This window comes from Podarcis melisellensis (assembly GCF_964234715.1).
Source record: "Podarcis melisellensis genome assembly, chromosome: 1".
Classification (NCBI taxonomy): domain Eukaryota; kingdom Metazoa; phylum Chordata; class Lepidosauria; order Squamata; family Lacertidae; genus Podarcis; species Podarcis melisellensis.
The window spans coordinates 89730608-89749216 of record NC_138528.1 but is presented as its reverse complement, the minus strand read 5'-3'; the positions used below and the strand labels follow the sequence as shown (position 1 = coordinate 89749216).

At 40.1% G+C, this 18609-nt stretch overlaps 1 protein-coding gene across 7 annotated transcripts in view; it reads left to right on the top strand.

Moving 5' to 3' along the window:
* Nucleotides 1–18609, top strand: part of CLASP1 (cytoplasmic linker associated protein 1) — a 158389-nt gene that overhangs the window by 99559 nt on the left and 40221 nt on the right. For 6 of the 7 annotated variants that reach the window (XM_081924673.1, XM_081924672.1, XM_081924671.1 and 3 more), the window contains 3 exons: nucleotides 1466–1633; nucleotides 13934–14037; nucleotides 17137–17160. In XM_081924673.1, the coding sequence (XP_081780799.1) occupies nucleotides 1466–1633; nucleotides 13934–14037; nucleotides 17137–17160 (296 nt within the window). Of the gene's footprint in view, nucleotides 1–1465; nucleotides 1634–4928; nucleotides 5037–10091; nucleotides 10152–13933; nucleotides 14038–17136; nucleotides 17161–18609 lie in introns of all 7 variants that reach the window. The other variant, XM_081924670.1, reaches the window with a different exon arrangement.

Genomic DNA, 18609 nt, shown 5'->3' with positions numbered 1-18609 from the left:
GAGTACCCATAAAATGAGAATTTAGACTTGGACGGCTTTTGGTATACACATTAGGTACTTAGAATACCTGTGCATATATAAAGACATTTCATACTTTAAGCTGCTATGACTATTAAAAACTAGGTGTTCTTTTTTATCAGCATAATTTAGGCTGTAATCCTATCCCCACTACCTGGGAGTAAACCCTACGTAATTCAGTAGGACTTTCTTCTGACACAGCTCTGATTGGGCAGCTTAGTCTTGCTGATGCATGTGAGATTAAGTTCAGTGTAAATTGGAAGGAAGATTTGGCATTTTTGTCTTGTACAGTACAGTAGATTATAGAGTGAAGATAAGGTGCAGAGACCCATATAATCAAGAGCCCAAATCTTCTGAATGTACGTACAAATCAGGAATGTGGTTTTCTATATGGTCTCCAGGTAGTTTGGCATGAATTAGCAGAACAATCTTATGCATGTTTACTCAGAAGTAGGCTCCACTATGTTCAATGGGGCTTGCTCCCTTTTAAGTGTGCTTTAGGGCTTCTGCTAAGAAGACCATGGTGCTTTTGGTCACCTCTTCAAATGTTCAAATGGAAAACAGAATGCTTTGCAAACAACCACGAATGACACTTTGCTGGATAGAGGAGGTATAGAAGTTCTTAAAATAATAAAAATGAAATGTTTGCTGCTTGTTCAGACAACAGAAGCAGCAGCACTGGTTTAAATTGTAGTTCCTGGGTTGGGAAAAACATTCTTAATTGTAGGTTCAATTTAAAAAGTATGCAAGATGCCTCAAGATGTATAGAACCTACTTACTAGTAGCAAGGCATTTAAAGATAAATTCACGATCAAAGGATCTTGCATCTAGTATGGTGAGTTCAGTTGGATTTTAATTTTTTTTAACAGGAGCCCACTTCCTAGCATTGCAAAGTGCTTTTGAAACTGAAGGGACTTTTAAAAGTAGGTTGTGTGGTAACACAAGGCAGTCTGAAAGAGTAAAAAAAAAAATTCCACTGGGCTGCTACAAGTCCCTTGTGTGAGCTGAGCAGTTCTTTAGATCCCATTCTGCCTTCATAAAACCATATTTCCTGGTTGGATATCAAGGGAAATTGTTGTTTAAGAAATGAGGAGGCATCCTCTAGTCTGCAGCCTGGGTGTATGAGAGTAGAGAAGAACAGGGGAAGTGGAAATAGGGGGCACTTGAGCTTTCTTTCATGCACAAACTGTGGTTTGTAGGAGTGCCTCATTATGTGTGAACTGGGTATTTGTTTAAGGGAGGTACTTCCTCTCAATCCATCATAATTTTTGAAATACGTAATTTAGAAGTGATCAGACATGTTTATTAACAAATGGGTGGCTTCTGGGTTTACTTTGCTGCTTTAATTTTGTTTTTGATATATTTTTTAATTAAATGGAGCTGGGCAGATTTAGTCATTTTGAGATAAGCTGAATATTTTTGTTTTATATCTGTGGTTCCTGTCTAGCCGGCAGTCGATCCAGTTCCCCTGGCAAGCTCTTGGGAAGCGCATACGGTGGGCTGAGCAGTGGAACAACCAGAGGACACCCAGCGCCATCCCCTGCTGAAAAACGCAGCAAGGTCCCTCGAAGCCAGGGTTGCAGCCGAGAGACCAGTCCAAACAGGATAGGTCTAGGTAAGATTTGTATTGGATTCGGTGCAGAACAAAGAGACTGAAGAAGCACGGCATGGTACTTGGTATTACCACAATAACATGGTGGCTATGATGGCCTTATTTAAACGTGCACCCTAAGAACTTTATTAGTGATTTGCATTCTTTCAGAGTCATGCTAACATGTCCACAAAGTTCTGTGACTCCAGAATGAGGAAAGAGGAATCTGTTGAGAGAGCACTTTGAAATGGCAAGGCCATCTTTTCTACTGAATCAGTAAAACTTCCACCTAATTCCACACTAGTAGAACTTTAGGTGAAGCCACCTTAGGTGGAGGTTGCCCAGGTTTAATCACAACATTAATCAGAAAATAATACTTTAAACAAAAAAACAACAACCAGTTGCCACTCTCATGATTTAATTCCATCCTATCATTTCAAATGTACTGTCAAGAGCATTAAGACAGAATTTAGCTACTTCATAGTTCATGTTGATGTTGGTGAATGCTAACATTTTCTTTCTCTACCTTCCCTTAGGAAAAAAATATGTATAAATATATATCATGTTGTTGCCTCTGCTTGATAATCGAACCTATTAGTGTACTGTTTACCATTCAAGTAACTATTCAACTTATTCTGTAGCTTCTCCTCCCCACAAATGAACATATGTAGAACCATTGTGCACGTTCTATGGCTCAGTAAAAGCAGCTGTCCAGTTATCAGAGATATCTGATGTTCAAGCCAGGCTGCCTGCTTTCAGTGTAAAAAATATGGTAGCCTTGGCAGGTTTTATTTTGAAGGTAGGAGTTCTGGTTTACATCACAATTCATCAGCATAGAATCCAGTCCTGCTGACCAGAACTGCAATTGAGACCTCCAGATAAATTAGCAGAGTAGAACTGGAAACAGCGACTTTAAAGTCAATATCAGAATTCCAGGAGTGAACAGGCAAGAGTAGATTGGGAAAGCAGGTGGGACTGGAGGGGGAGACACATACATGGTCAGAGCTCAAGATACAGGATAGAATGACAGCACAGAAGGCATACAAGATCTGAGCAGAAATTTCAACCAGATTTATGAGATGGCAATTGGGGTGAGTGAGAGAGGCAATCAAAGCCTTAGTAGTAATGTGGGATGTGAGGTTACCTCTCTAGAAGAGATCTGGGGACAGGCTTTCTGGTTGTATGCACAGAGAAGGAAGGCAAAACGCAGACAAGGGAAACAAGATAAAGAAGGACATAGCTATTCTTAAGAAAATGGCAGAGGACATCAATACCAAGCTGATAACCAGGGCAGTCATCACAATGAGAAAACTGTAATTTTGTTGAGAGTCAGTTGATCCAGGAAAACAAACTAGATTCCCATCAACCCAAATTAAGACATCTGTTCAGAGCAGAATGAGCTACAGAGTAAGGTCTGAGTCCTCTTTGGATACAGCGTCACTTTTGTTGTGGTGGGGGGAAAATACATGCAATTGTTACTTTTGCTTATATATTACATTTTCATTTAAATACGTGAAAAAAAAGATTTATCTATAGGCTAGCAATAAAGCAGAACTTTAAAATTTTAAACTTAAAATTTGGTCAGGTAGTGGCCTTATTTAAATGTCATCTGTGAAGAATTCAGTATATAGGCAGTTTGGATGATACCAGAAAGGTGAAAATTTCATGCCTGTGAATACTCTCTAATAAGCCACGTCCTTTCTAAAGCCATATGGATATTTACAGTGGCATTTAATCAGGTCACCCAGCATAGTGCAATCTATATAGAGTGCACCTCCCTGTGCATTTTTCTCCAGCTGTTCATTTTTGTCATGAATAGTTCGCACTTGGTGGAACGCTTTCTGCTACTCAGGCACTCTTGTTTATCTATTTATGAACAGAATGGATTTTTTTATAGAGTTGCAGGTTCATTTCTGCTTTCTCTTGCTGCATCATGAGAATCACATGCTACAAGCAGATCCCTATCCCTGATCACGGGCGCATCTAGGATGAAACTAACGAAGCTTAAGCTTCAGGGCTCCTAATCCCAGAGGGACCCCAGAAGCAGCTATAGTCCACATTGCTTTAAAAAAGTTAATCATGCATGTATATAACATTTCCCTCCCATAACTCGAAAACTATAAGGCGTAGGAAATTTTTTGTTCACATCAGTGATTTTGACATGTGAGATATTTTGGCACATAAATTTTAATCAAAATCTGAGGCATAGAAGTTAATTTTTTTTAAAAAAAATATGTGGTGATCTGTATGGAACAATCCCTAAGTTGAAGAAGATCATAGTGGTTACCTGGACCTCAATGCTGGTTCCAAAGGGCCCCACATAACAGTTCAAACCTCAGGGCAGCAAAAATGTAGGTCTGCCACGGTCCCTGTTTGGAATCTGGTTCAGTCAGATCGCACTTCAGTTCACAATCTTATGATTCAGGCTCAGTATTCAGATCATTGTTTCACTGAGCCGGTGGACTGATCCAGAGTTTGCAATAACAGGATGGGTTTGTGGAAGCAAATGATGCACCAGTTGTTTGGTTTTCATCTTCAGTCCATATTCTTTATTCTCAAACTGAAGGGCTCTGTAGTGACACCTTTCAGTCTTTGTGGTCTCCAGGTGCTTATTTGTATTCTTCTCCAACAAATAACTGGATTTTGGTTGTGCTGTTGAATAGAAACCCAAAGGAATAGATTCCACTTCATGTTTGAGTAGGCATGCCGGATTTTGAGGAGAAAAGAAGGGCAGAGAGGAGAGAGAATCCTGCAAGGGTGCCTGTAGCAATGATAACCGATCAGGGACATCGTCATAATAGCATATTTTGAGAAGGTTCTAGATAAGTGAATGTCCTGCTTACCTTCCTTTGACATTATTTGTCTATTACTATGACAAAGACCTTTTTTTTCTTTTTGTAAAAGTGGCCTTTCTTTAGTGGTTCATGGCTAAATCCTTGTTGATCTGGTTGTCCCTCTGAAAGCATATCTCTTTCCCACAATGTTTCTTTCAGCCTCAGCAGTTTGGCATGTTCTCTGTATGTGCAAAAGTCTAACCCTCTGTTTTTCCAACTAAGATCTTCTGTCCCTTTACCACTTACACCAACCGGGATTGCCTGCCAGGCAGGCCTCTCAGGTGTGCTGATTTGCAACACAATAAAGCACCACTTGGCATGCATTGCAGTTGGTCTGTGGCCAGTCAGAGTTGGCTGCTGCTGCCCATGATTTTCCTTTTTTACTAATGTCAATAATGACCATAAATGTGACTTTCCTGTCTGAGCTTTGTGTCCTCATTAAACTTGTGTTCACCTTCTCTGAAACCCTCCCTGCTGCATGCTAGCACGGAGCAGCCGTATCCCCCGACCCAGCGTGAGTCAGGGGTGCAGCCGCGATACCAGCCGTGAGAGCAGCCGAGATACAAGCCCTGCTCGGGGCTTCCCTCCACTTGGTGAGTACCTGCAGGCGCTGGAGCTTCTAAGGGCCCTTCCTTCTCCTCCCCCTTTTTTGTGGCTTAGTCAAGACATCACTAGGTGGAATGAGCTTGTTTTACTCTCTCTCTTTTTTTTTAAATTGCAAAACAAAAAACAAAAAAAAACCTTCCCAACACTCCCTGTTTCCGACCCTCACTTTTTTCTCTTCCCTTCTGCATGCTTAAATCCTGCTTTCCTTTAGTAGGAAGATCCTCCCGTCTAAAAATAATAATCATTTTGTTATAGTTTCCAAGTTCTTTTAGCAGCATTTGAGCAACAATGGTTTTGACAAATCCAGCACTTCTGAAAGCAGCCAGCCTTCATCACTTCAGGGAAGAGTGATGCTGCCTCAAAGCATGAGCTGGTGGCATTTAGATCCAATGTAATATTGGCTTTCACGGGGCGGGGGGACTTAGAAAGTGTGTTCACATTTTCTTTCCCCCTCTTCCAATATGCACTCCATCCTGTGGCTTGCATGCATGCAATAACAAGACTGCTGTCGCAGGGTAACTCCATCCCCAGCTGTAATTGCGATTAAAATGCCCTGTATTTATAGGGCATAATGGATTCATCACAATTTCACAGAAGTTCCATGGTTTTGCTTTTAAAATTATGGTCCAACAACCCTAGTCCAAAGAAAAACCTGTGCTTCCAAATTAGTAGTGCAATGTCTTGGTTCTTCATAATGAATGCTTTTTATTGTATTATTGGTTAATTAGTTGTGCAAGATATTCTGAAGGAAACTGAGCATCCTGAAGCCTTGAAAGGCATCAGTTGATTTTGTAGAAGTATTCAGTCTGAATATAAAATACCATTCCAGTATATTCTACAATGTACTTGTGACTTGCTTAAAGCAGACAGGTAGTTTGTGATCATGTACCAAGAACTGGGTGGTGTTCAGCTAAGTTTTATTCAGAGTAGACCAGTGTGTCATAGAGCAGGCATACGCAACCTTCAGTCCTCCAGATGTTTTGGACTACAATTCCCATCATCCCTGACCACTGGTCCTGTTAGCTATGGATCATGGGAGTTGTAGGCCAAAACTTCTGGAGGGCAGAAGGTTGCCTATGCCTGTCATAGAGGTTGGAGTGCTGGACTAGGAACTTGGGAGACCAGGGTTCAAATCTCCACTTGGCCTCCATGAAGCTCACTGGGTGACCTTGAGCCATTCACTGCCTCTCAGCCCGATCTACCTTTCAGGGTTGTTGTGGGGATTAAATGAGGAGGGGGAGAACCATGTACAGGCCACCTTGAGCTCCATGGAGAAAAAGGGTGGGATAGAAATGAACATGACTAAGTTAGGGCCATTGGTTTCAATGGGTCTACTCTGAGTAAGACATAATTGAGTACCACTCTCTGTGTTTCGCATTTTAGCACTATATACCCAACGCTCATTGAGATTTCATAGTGGAGGAAAGCAAATGTTATGGAATGTAACCCTGCTGTGTGTGACACCTGTAGAGGCTGGTTTCTAACATTGCTGATGGGGAAAGGAGTCTTTAAACCATGAGCTTTCAGATCCACATCCAGAGCACAACTGTAGGCCTCAGACATTGGTGACGGTATCTTTTAGAGGTGTCCAAATGTGAGCAGTTTAGAACGATTCAGTCTGCCATCTTGATTCAAAATGGCATCCAATTGAATCCAAATTTAGTGGAAGGAAAAATGTTCTCCTCAATCTTATCAGCCATCATGCAAAAATTGGTTACTGTCCTGCTTTAGATCTAGTAATCCTAAAAAAAAAAAAAGAAAGGTCTGGTCACAAACCAGAACGTAAGGATAACACAAGAAGCAAGGTCCAGAAGCAGTCCAAGGACAAAACACAGGAAGTCCAGTCAAGGATGTTGTTCCAGCACTTCCTTCTAGAAACTAGGAGCTTTAATGCATGAACCTTCATAGCCTTCAGGCACTCCAGCTCACTAGGTCTACACTTATAGGCTCCAGAGCTCCCCTGGACTCAGTAGCAGCTCAGCTTCTGTTCAGGGCCCCTCTGTCTCTTGTGAAGGGTGTTGGGATGCCTTGAACTCTGAAGGCCCCAGATCCAGCCTGCTCCTCTGTAGTATTTGCTTTGGGAGGACCAGGTCCTTCTCTGAAAAGAATTCTTGCAGAAGGAGCCTGGCAGTTTTTATATCTTCATATGTGTCCAAATCAGTATTGTTTTGAAAGGTTCAGTCAATCCATGTTGATTCAAAATGGCATCTGGTGGTTTCCAAACATAGACCGAAACCCGCTTCAGGAACCATCATGCCAATTAAAAGGTCTGAAGGCTTAGAGAACTAATGGATGGACAGACGTCACACAGCTTTCAAAAATATATAGTAGATAGAATGACAATATAACAAAAAACAAAAATTTCTTCTACTTGATAAGTGACTGTTGCTGCCATAGGTGAATCAGAAAACCTTTCTACTCACTGTTGATAATTAAAATTTCTCTAGTTCGGTGATCTATTACTGCTAAAACAAGGTTAGGGATTTGTGTGTTCAGGAACCATCCTCTCTTCTTTAACTAAGATTTATTAATATTAATCTGAATTCTGGAATGTTTCAGATAACTTTCTAAAGGATGATTAAGGAATGGCTTTAAAAAGGTCTGAGCAAAAACACAAACCCTGGTCTTCTTTGCCTCGTATTGCCAATGTTTGAGAGAGTGCTAGGAGAAGGGGGGCATTTGTTGCTGCATAGCCTGGCAATGATCAATGCAACATGTGGAGCACGGCATGGAAATACAGGGGAATCTCTATGCATTGCTTAAGCATTTGGAAGACTCTTCTCTTTCCACTGTTGTTCTGTGACTCAGTTCTTGGGCTGCAAAGTTTGCAAACAGGCACAGAAAATATGAATTTAAAGGAGCAGTTGGGTTCTCTCTCTCTCTGTGTATGATATTGGAACCAAATATTCATGTTGTTTTCTCCAGTCATATACTATAACTAAAAACTAAAACCCAAAGAGGTCTTAGTGGCGCATGTGCATGTATCAAATGTACCATTTTAGAAACTTTTCAACTGTTAATACAAAGCTGTATTCTTTTCTTACTGTCCAAGTATACAACCGGTTGTACATATTCCTAGCTTCTAACATATGCAAATTTATATTTTTTCTTCTAGTAAGGCAAGATAAGAAAAATACTGCTGTTAGTGATAATCTAAATCAAAATTCAATTTTAAGAGTTTAGTAGCATTTTATATATAATGCAACTATAGACTTTGAAATAGATTTGCTAAATAATGTTAGTACTACCCTGGCTCATCTCCCGGTTTGCACATCACATTATATTAATAGTTTATTTGGGCAACACAGGAAGCCAAACTCTGACTTGTTCCGTATGCAGCATGGCGGCAGCAGAAGGCGGGGAAGAGAACTATGGGAACTTTTTAGCAACAATTTTTCATTTTTCACGTCGCTTTTAATTTGTATACCACTCATCTATATTACTATACACAAGGAAGTTTAACAAGCTGAAGAACAACACAATATACAAGATCACAGATCTTATAACAATCTATTCTAATAAAATAAGTCATAATCATTTTTTTTATAACTGCTAGTTCACACACAGTTTGTTTTATACTACGTATAATATAATGTGACATGCAAAATGGGCCCACATATAGCTATCTGAAACATCCAAGATGGGATCAAATGGAGAGTATATGAAATGAAGAAAAAAAATTAGCAGGGTTTATCTTTGCCATCTTACATCAACCACCAAATTCTCGGCTCTATTCTTGCTTAGACTTTTAGTTGTTAAAGTGAAGGGTGCTCTTTCAGATCCAAAACTGAGTTCAGAACTAGTGAAAGCATGAGCATGCATGCAGTACAACAGCAGATTGAGCAGCTGAATAAATAAGCGGTGAAAGTATTTAAATGACACTTTCCCCAGCCAAATCTGCTTCTTTCCATGGTATAATGTGTGACCTCTTTGATTTTTGTATTAATCAATACATCATTATGATACAAACTCTTCGTTGTCTTAGATCCAAAGGTAAGTATACTGTGACCAGACTGCTTAACTCTATTGGCACTTGTGAATGATTTAAATGACTATTTGTCAGTGCTGGTGCCTTTTACTTTTTGGGTGCTTGGATGTTTTCCAGCTACAAAACTGACCTCAGGACTCTATATTTAGTGTAAAGTCTGTAACTAACATTAATGATTCAAATCTCCTCTCAAATCCAGATTTGTTCTTTTCCGTACTGTAGCTGCATGTTGTCCAGACTATATGGTACCCTAAGTAGACTCTCGACAGAGCACTTGCTTTAAAATCAGAAGTTCCCACATTCAATGCTAATGGATTCTGGGTTAGCAGAACTGGGGAAATTGCTCTGCCTGGGGAATGGGAGAGATACTACCCGTAAGAGGGAGCCCAAATATGTCTATGGTAGCACCATATGTTCAGTTTTAATAGGTTACCTGCTTTGTGGTACTGGGGATATAATTTCTGCAGCAAATATATGTCATGAAAGTTATTTCCTTATGTTGTCTTTCCGCTCCTCTCCGGCGCTGTCGGTTTGTCCCTGAACTACAAATTGTCTTTTTATTGATCATGGGTTCGCATCTATGAATGAAACTACTGAGGTTTAACACTTGCAAGCACAGTTTCTAAGGATTCATTGCGATTCCGCCATAGGATTTAGACGGACCACACCTAAATCCTATTGCTTCCAAGTTGATCATTTCATGTTTTCATCAGTGATTCTCCTGAACCCGGCAGGTGATTCATGTTTCTCAGTCTCTGCTGGACTGCACGTAACTCGGAAGTCTCAAAAGGGGTCCCTTCTGTTTTTCATGCATCATGCCCCATAGCTGGAGGGGGAGGGTGGGGGGTGTGAGCAAGGGAGCTTTGGGTGTTGGTCCTGCTTGTGGGGCTGGCACTCGATTTATATGTCCATTCATATGCGATGCCATTTCCTTTTCACTATGTAACGCCAGTGTTGGTATTAATCATGTGCATCCTCTTTGGACTGTGGCACTTTTCTGTCTTGAGTACATGTGTGTTAATCCTGTGGGTGTTGCCATTCCTTCTACTTGCAGCCTCTCGACGTCATTCCAGGTCCACTAGCGCTCTCTCTGCTGATTCTGTTGGGCAGTCAGGTGAACAAGTGCTAACTGCATGAGTCTGCTTCTTAATAGTGTCTCTTTTTATTGCCATTTTAACATTTGCAGTCACAAACGTCGCTCTCCATTCAGCATGTGCTGCTTCTTCTTTTTTTACCACCACCACCGCTGCCATAGGCTTTCTTTTTTTCCTTTTAAACATGCTTTTGTCACTTTTAAGTTTTGAATGCGTTTTTTTTTAAAGGTGGCTTGTTTTTTTTGGGGGGGGGGGTTTGCATACTGTTATTCCTGGAAAGGAAACAATGTTAAAATGGCGATTCAGGGCTTTGTTAATGTATCTTCTATGCATTGGTTCAGACAGATTGCATAGTATTTTGGGGCATGCTTCACAGCAGCCACAGGAAGCGCATAACATCACTTGGAGCTACAATTTTCTAACGCTCAATAAATAAATGGCAGAGCTGACCAGCAGCACGGATGTGGCTCAAAATTCAGTTGTACAGTGTATCTCTCTAGTGTGCAAATAGCAAAAGTCAGGTTAATATTCTTTGGTAAATACAATTTTTTAAATGATGTTCTATCCAAGCTTTATAAAACTCTTATTTACTGAAAGGCACAAATCAAGCAATTAGAAGCTTGGGTTTTTAAGCTGGACTGGGTCTTTACGGATTTGCATTAGTTTCTTAAGCCAAGTAGTATAGATTTCTATAGGTCATGATTTATTTGAATTTGTGCTATACATTTGAAAGGTGGCAGATTTGGTAGAATTTGTCTCAAAATGGGTGTCATTGAAAAATTATTTGGGATTTGCCTTGTGCTCTTCTGAAACTTTACTGGAGAACTTCATTCATATCTCTGAAATGGGCTTTAGTACACTGAAAACATACTCTCTGGAGTGAGGAACTGACAAGCCCAGAATTTGTCCCAATAGAAACATGTATTGCATCGTCACCCATCTCATGGGTTCTTCCCATTTGCTAAAAGTAGGGCATATAGCTGCATGCCACCTTGTAACTTAATGTGAGTTTAATTTAGTTGTTTCTGCTGGGTATTTTAAAGGCTTATGACATGATTTATTTTACCATTCTGATTATCCACATCTTTAAAAAAACTATTTTCCCTTTTCTAATGCAGTCTTAGTTTTGCTTGATAACATGTGACAGATAGAATTCAGTTCTGGTTCTTATGAAAATTGTGAGCATTTCAACTGGCATTGCTGGAGCTAGATTTTCACTCTTTACCAACTTACACAAGTAATATTTTCACTTGAAAGTTAATTCCCCAGTGGCATGCCTTTTTCCTGGAGGGTGGCCATAACCACACTGGGATGCAAAGATTTCTTTTACTTCATGATTTGTCAAAGAATTGTTCAGTATTGGAGCTCTTGCCAGGGTGGTTGGGATCTTGATGTATTAAATCAAGTTGGTGATTACTTTCTGGGCAAGAGTACTAGATTTATGTATGTTTTCTGGAGCAAATTTGGTTGCACATACCTCTTTGATCACTTTCTTGTTCATTTGCATGTCACAAAATTAGCCTAGTAAGCTGCATGTGGCACGTTCTGGGGCCAGTTTACCATGTATGAAAGTGCAACCAGTTCCTTGATTTTGGGAAGCAGGTAGCAATAGAAATAATGATTTGCCATGTCTGTGGGGAAACGTCACGTCCCAAAATTCCTGTGTACCTTTCAATGGGGCAACGTTATGGCAGTTCTATATTTCAACTGTGGATATTCCACAAATAGTAGAAATGTTACCCTAATCCATGACCCAGCTGAATTTCAGCACTTTTAAACCCCATGCAGATTAGTGGTTCATTTCTTTCATTGAAACAAATGAAAGTGGCTGGATCATACACTTCATTTTATCTGTGCTATTACTGAAATTTTGGAAGATGCAAATCCAGGGGGTGAAATTCTGGCTTTCAGTGAGACCTGAGCAATGCCACCTGAGCCAAAGACATAAGTGCAGTTATCCTGCTATTTGTAGATTCTCTGAAACCTCCTACTCAAATAGTTCCACTGAACAGTGGAGGGCTTTAACAAAGTAGGTAGGTTATAGGATTGTGGCTGTTATATTGCACCAGATACTTACTGATACTTACAAAATTATGGTTGACTAGTACAAAACTTCATAACAGTGCATTTGGCTTGTCACTTCATATACATTGTCACATTTCCACCAGGTCTTCTACTTGAAGATCTACTTGAAACAAAACTGACGTTTGAAGCAAGTATTTGTGCTGCTTCTGCAACTAGGTGCATTAAAAAAGGGAATAGTAATAACATGCAGTTTTTATTTCCCTGTAAACATCATCAGTCAATTGCTTTCAGAAAAAGCTTTCCATTAAAAACGTTTAATTTTAGCATGTAGTCTACTTTTATTTTTAGAAAATGTGCTTGTTGTAAATTTAAAATGCCTTATCTTGGTAACGCATTTTGAAAAATGAAAAACTTTTGGTATAATTGCCCCAATGTTTAGAAAATTATTGGTTTTGGCCTCTTAACATCGATTCTTCCTTTATGCCATAGTTGATCTGATCTTGCTTCCCTTCCTGCAGACCTAAACAAATATCGAATGCAAAAGTTGAATGCAACTTTTATCTGAGAGAAGATTGCAGAGTTCACAGAGCTCACCAATGATTTTTCCTGTTGAACTTACTCTGTTTATGCCTAGGTTCCTGCACCAGTTGTTATTGAATCTGCACACCCCCATTAAACCTTGCAAGAAATTCCTATTCATTGGAGATGAAGCTACTTAAGCAAATACTGTTTCTAATTAGAGTGCCCTAAAATATTTGCATGCAAACCACCTTTTTATCACTTATTGCACAGTTGCAAATTATATGGTTCAGTAGTGCAGATTATCATTGTCCTTATCTAACAAGGGAAATATGCAAGGACGCAGCCTTCTGCTGTTGCAGGTAGTTCATATCCATACACTCATCCACTTTGTGATGCTGATTGGGCCCCACTGAACTGACTAGGGATATACACCACCATTCAGCTAATTGCCTATAGCTAGAGTAGGATTGGCATGCCATGTTTCGACATTACTGTTGCTTTTAAAAAGCTCAAACACTGTGATTTTTATTTGATTGATAACCTACGCTAGCTGTTGAAAAAAAAATCCTTTTGAAATTCATTCTATCATTATTATTTATTATAATCTTTCTTCTATAAGGCTGTGAAACCCAGATTCAGATGTAATGCTAAGCCAAAGCATGGCTTATCTCTGTGTTGCCCATCAACAGTAAGGCCACAGTCTTTACTCTGGAATCCGCATGTTTGCTAGTTCATGCTAAGCCATGTCCTGTCAGAGTAATTGTTAGCTATTCTAGAGTATTTTAAAAAGTACACATTGCAGGACCTGCAAAAAAAGAAAGAAAATTAATAGAATACTAGTAACAATTTTTCTCTTAAAACACACACAAGACACACACTCGAAAATTTTGTTGTGGTACTCATGCATCATCCTTTGAACAATGAGTGATATCCAGAGGTTGTTTCATTAAAAAGACACCATAAAAGAGATCAACTCCCTCCCCTCTGTTTCTCGATAGGAAAGTATTCTGGTGACTTGTCCAATGCTACATCTGGGATCCTAGCTAGCTATGTAACAGGACTCTACATTTTGACAAGTCTGTTGTGGTGCTAAAGAGGTCTGATCATAACAAAACAAAACAGTGCCTGGTAATAATTAAAGCCATGGTGAGAGTTCCCTCTCTGTGTCGGTTCATTCCTGGCCAGCAGCCTTATTAATATTCCAAGGGACTGTGAACTCCCCTAATGATGCCTTTCAATATTGTCTTTTGTGCAGACCGGTTTGGGCTCGGACAGCCAGGCAGGTTGCCTGCCTCTATGAATGCAATGCGAGTCCTCAGCACAAGCACAGATCTGGAGGCTGCTGTGGCGGATGCACTGGTAAGAAGGAAAACACAATGCTACCAACACCAGAAACTGACTTAAAGCTGCCTATTGTACGTACATTCTCCTGTTTCTTGTTTATAACTGTTCCTTTTTAATGTGCGTGACACTGCCTAAATGTCTGTCTTGGAATTTGGCATATGTGGAATAAAGTTAGTTAATGCCGTTCTGCACAAGAGGCAGAGCTGTTGTGACTGCTGGCATTGGAGCTGAGAAGATTGACACTAGTAGTCTCAGATAGAAGTGAAGAGTTGCAAGCATTAACTGTTTGATCCTAACTACCCTTATGTGGAAGTAAGCCTCATTTATTTGGATGAGTCATATTCCGTCTAAATGCACTTAGGAGCACAGCCAAAGTCTCTGAATTGCTGTCTGCTCTGTTCAGCAGTTATATACCATGGTAGATGAGATGCTTCAGCTGTAAGACATTAAGGACTTGTGTCTCTAGTTCTAGATATTTCAGGTTTGATTTCCAGCACAGTAGGTGTCCCTGGTGTGGTTGGTATCTGGGGTCACTCTCAAATCTTCCAATGATGCTCACCAAAGCCCCTGCCCCTCCCTATTATATTTTATTCTTTTTACTTTGGGGGGGGGAGTGTTGGTTGGGAAGTTTCCTGAATTGGGGGGGGGGTGTTGCCTGCTTTTTTTGCTCTGTGTTTTACATGTTTGTGTGTGTGTGTGTGTGTGTGTGTGTGTGTGTGTGTGTGTGTGTGTTTAACGCTTTTTGGGGGATTGATAGATAGATGGATGGATAGATAGATGATAGATAGATAGATAGATAGATAGATAGATAGATAGATAGATGATAGATAGATAGATAGATAGATAGATAGATAGATAGATAGATGATAGGTCTGAGTACTGCTGTTACTTCTGTAAAATGGGTATTTTGCAGTTCCTACAACAGTTCCTTTGATTTTCAAATATACCTCCAGGCCTGAGAAGGTTGGGAATCTCTCTAGACGTGTTAACAAATTTTGCTTGGCTCCTGAAGGTTGGTTGGTGCATTTGGAAGGCTAAAAATGAATCTCTTTTCCTAGGGAACTCGTGAGAATTGTAGCTCTGTGAGGGGAATAGGGGTCTCCTGACAACTCTCAGCCCCCTTAACAAACTACAACTCTCAGGATTCTTTGGGGGAAGCTGTGACAATTTAAAGTGGTATCATAGTGTTTAAAATGTGTCGCGTGAATGTGGCCTTAGAAGTGCTCGGCTGGAAGCTCCTCATTTCCAGAAAATCATCCATTAAGTGCATCTAAGTACAATGTGTTCTGCTATGAGTGACACTGTGGGCTTGATTCTAGCTCCTAGACTATGGGTCCACCTATCTCAGTATTTTTTTACTGAATGAAAATGTTCATCCATGACTGACTTTGTTTTCTCACCCACGACTGAAGAGCTTCCATTAGAATGGATAGCTAGCGAGGCCTCCAGTACTTCAGTACAAGCTGTCTCTTGTGTTTGTTAAAGTTGACAGGGAACTACTGTCCCTGAGGTGCAGCTTGTGAATTATACGCTCTCTCTCCCATGTCTCAGTAAAATCATAAATCCATAAAGAAAGGGCTGTAGTGAAGTTGGGGCCTGTATTTTTTTCCAAAATAAATTTTCAGATTACCCTGTCAGCTGAAGCATACACGCGTCAGTTATTTTCATCTGTCTAAAGACTGATAGGGAGAAGGGTCCTTCGGTCTCTGCCCTCAAAAAGTATATCATAAAATCAATTCTCCACATGGAACACCGAGACAATTTGTTTCTACTTCAAGGTAGTGGTATTTTGCATCGCCGACTAGCAATGCAAGCCCAATCCAGAAAACCCCAGAACTGGTAAGATAGGGCCTTCTCATACTGAAGATATGCAGAGCAGCAGACCAGTCATCTGACTCATTGAACCCCTGTTTGACAGATACCCAGGTCCAGCTGATGTTGCAGTAGAACAAGAAACCCTCCAAAGTCTATTTCTGTTGAATTTTGCTGTTTTTCTTATCGTTGTTACTATTGTGAAAAGGCAGCTGTTTTACTTTTGGTAGCCAGTCTCCAGCCTTTCTCTGTTTCTCACTGGAAAAAAAATCCCCTAATCTCTAGTAGTCTTTCTCACAAAAGCAGCATTCTCTGCTCCCTGCCCCTCCACCTTGGTATTTGAGAAGTCTAGATGCTGCTCCAAAAAGGCTTTATCCCACCAAACAAGATTTCAAACAAAGCCCCGCAGGTCAAATTCTGTGTCCTGGCACACACTAAATTATGTACCTGTAAAAGGAGACAACTGAACCTGGTCAAAAGAAACATCTTTGTTTCTGCCTAGCAAACGTGAAATCAGTGTACAGAACCAGTCTTGTTGATTTGAAGGTCAATGAAAAACATTGGGATAAATAGATTTTACATTCAGGGGAAGAAATAAGTCCCAGCTGGCTATGAGAGAGGGAGGGAGCTCTGGGAGACGATAGTGCAGGCATAGGCAAACTTGGCCCTCCAGATGTTTTGGGACTACAACTCCCATAAACCCTAGCTAACAGGACCAGTGGTCAGGGATGATGGGAGTTGTAGTCCCAAAACATCTGGAGGGCCAAGTTTGCCTATGCCTGCCATAGTGTATTTGAACAACTTTGGAGAAAAAATAGCTCTTAGTTATTTGGTTTTCTGTGAGGCTAGAGAGCCTGTTATCTCTTCCTTGTCTTGGATTCTGTGTCTGTGGCTGGTAAGAGATAACATGTCCTCAAATGCCACCTTAAGGAGAACAGAAGCATAGGGGTGATAATCAGGACTGCAATTCTTTTTTATTGGAGTTGTATAAAAGTGTCAGAATGGCATAGGATAATGTTGGCTTTAAGTGAAGGCAGAATGCTAAGTGCACATCACCTATGCCTGAATTGAAGAGGACTTAGGTTGCATTGGGAAGTGAGATCAGAAGATCAATCTGTTTGGTGCCATGCTCTGTACCCATTTTAATTTTGTGTTGCTTGAAGTAAATCTGACTGAATTTATATTTTTATTTGCTAAGACACATTTGCTTGTACATTTTTGTTGCAAGTGCAATCCCTGCATAAGCTTCTGACATAATTCTCTTATGCTTTCTCCCGCCCTTCAATCTTTTCCTGCATACAGCTCTTAGGAGACTCCAGAAGCAAGGTACTAGTGCCTGACTTTTTGACTTTTTGTTGTTGTTAAGTTCTTTTCCTTTATTTCTTTTTCTTTTTTTGCTTCTCCTGTTACAGAATTCATATGGTGCTGATATTCTGATATGTTAGAGCATATTCTGATATGTTAGAGCCCAGCTCTGGAGTCCTATCAAGCTGCGGAATTGGGATCTCAGAAACACGTTCTGTATCATTCACTTAGTGTCTGTGTGTGTGTCAAAGAAAACAAGAAAAGCCAAGAAAAAAAATCTATTTAATGAATTATGCAAACAAAACATTACTATTGTGTACATGTGAATATGCATATATGCTAAATTATGTAGAGGGTGGGAAAGATAAGGAAATCGGGTGTAATACATAGCTCTGAAAATAATAGCTATTTGATGTTGCGTAGCACAATTAGGTATTTCTAGCAAGGGTGGGAGCATATTCCATGTTGTTGTTGTTGTTGTTGTTGTTATTTTGCTGTATACCGCCTTTTCACATTTCAAAACATGCTCAAGGCAGCTTACAACATGAAAATAATACAGAACCACGGCATAGCTAAAGTAGTCATAAACAACAAATAAACTATTTTAAAATACTCAGCCAAACTGAACAGTTTCCACATAAATCGCAACAGGATCTAAAATAAAGATACAAGAAACCAACAGCAACAACCCCCCTCACCAAACAACACCCCAGCCCAAGAGTGTTCAGTTCACCTGGAGTCACTCAGGGCTCTGCGCTCCCAGGCCAGGTGGGGAAAGGCCTGCAAGGCAGGGAACAGGTCTTCCAGGAACACACAGGCAAGATGGTCTCTCATTTGGCATATAGCTGCCATTCTTCATAATGCATTGCCATCCACACACATTATGTGACAATAAGGACTACATCCAAAGTAAGTATGAATTTTCAAAGTAGCCTATTGCACTCTAGTGATATCCTCCAGGTTTCTATAAATATACACAATTCCAAAAACAAGAACCTCTCCTAATGCTAATTTTGGGACACCTGGATCTTATGCTGATGCCAGCAGGCAGGGGATTCCCTGTGCTCGTCTTCCACATTTTCTTGGGATTTGAATTTCATTGGGACTAGAGGGAGTGTGCACATCTTTCCCCAATGTATTCCTTGAGTAGCTTTTACGGAGTGTGATGTAATCATTTCAGAAATTCATTTATCATTGCTAAATATCTTACTTGCAAACCTGAGCTTTCAAGACATTGGTTTTCACTAAACGAAATTTGTATTAGCATAATTATGACTCTTGTTTATTAAAGAAGAACCAACAAACACTTAAAACCATAAATATGGCATACTATTTAAATCTGAATTTATATAGGTGAATTTGGAGGCAATCCTTGTAATTTATTTACAAAGTGATATCAGCAACAGAATATTTCTCTTTTTCCAGTTTAAATCACTAGCTTGTTAGCTACATGTTTTATCTCTGCAGTTC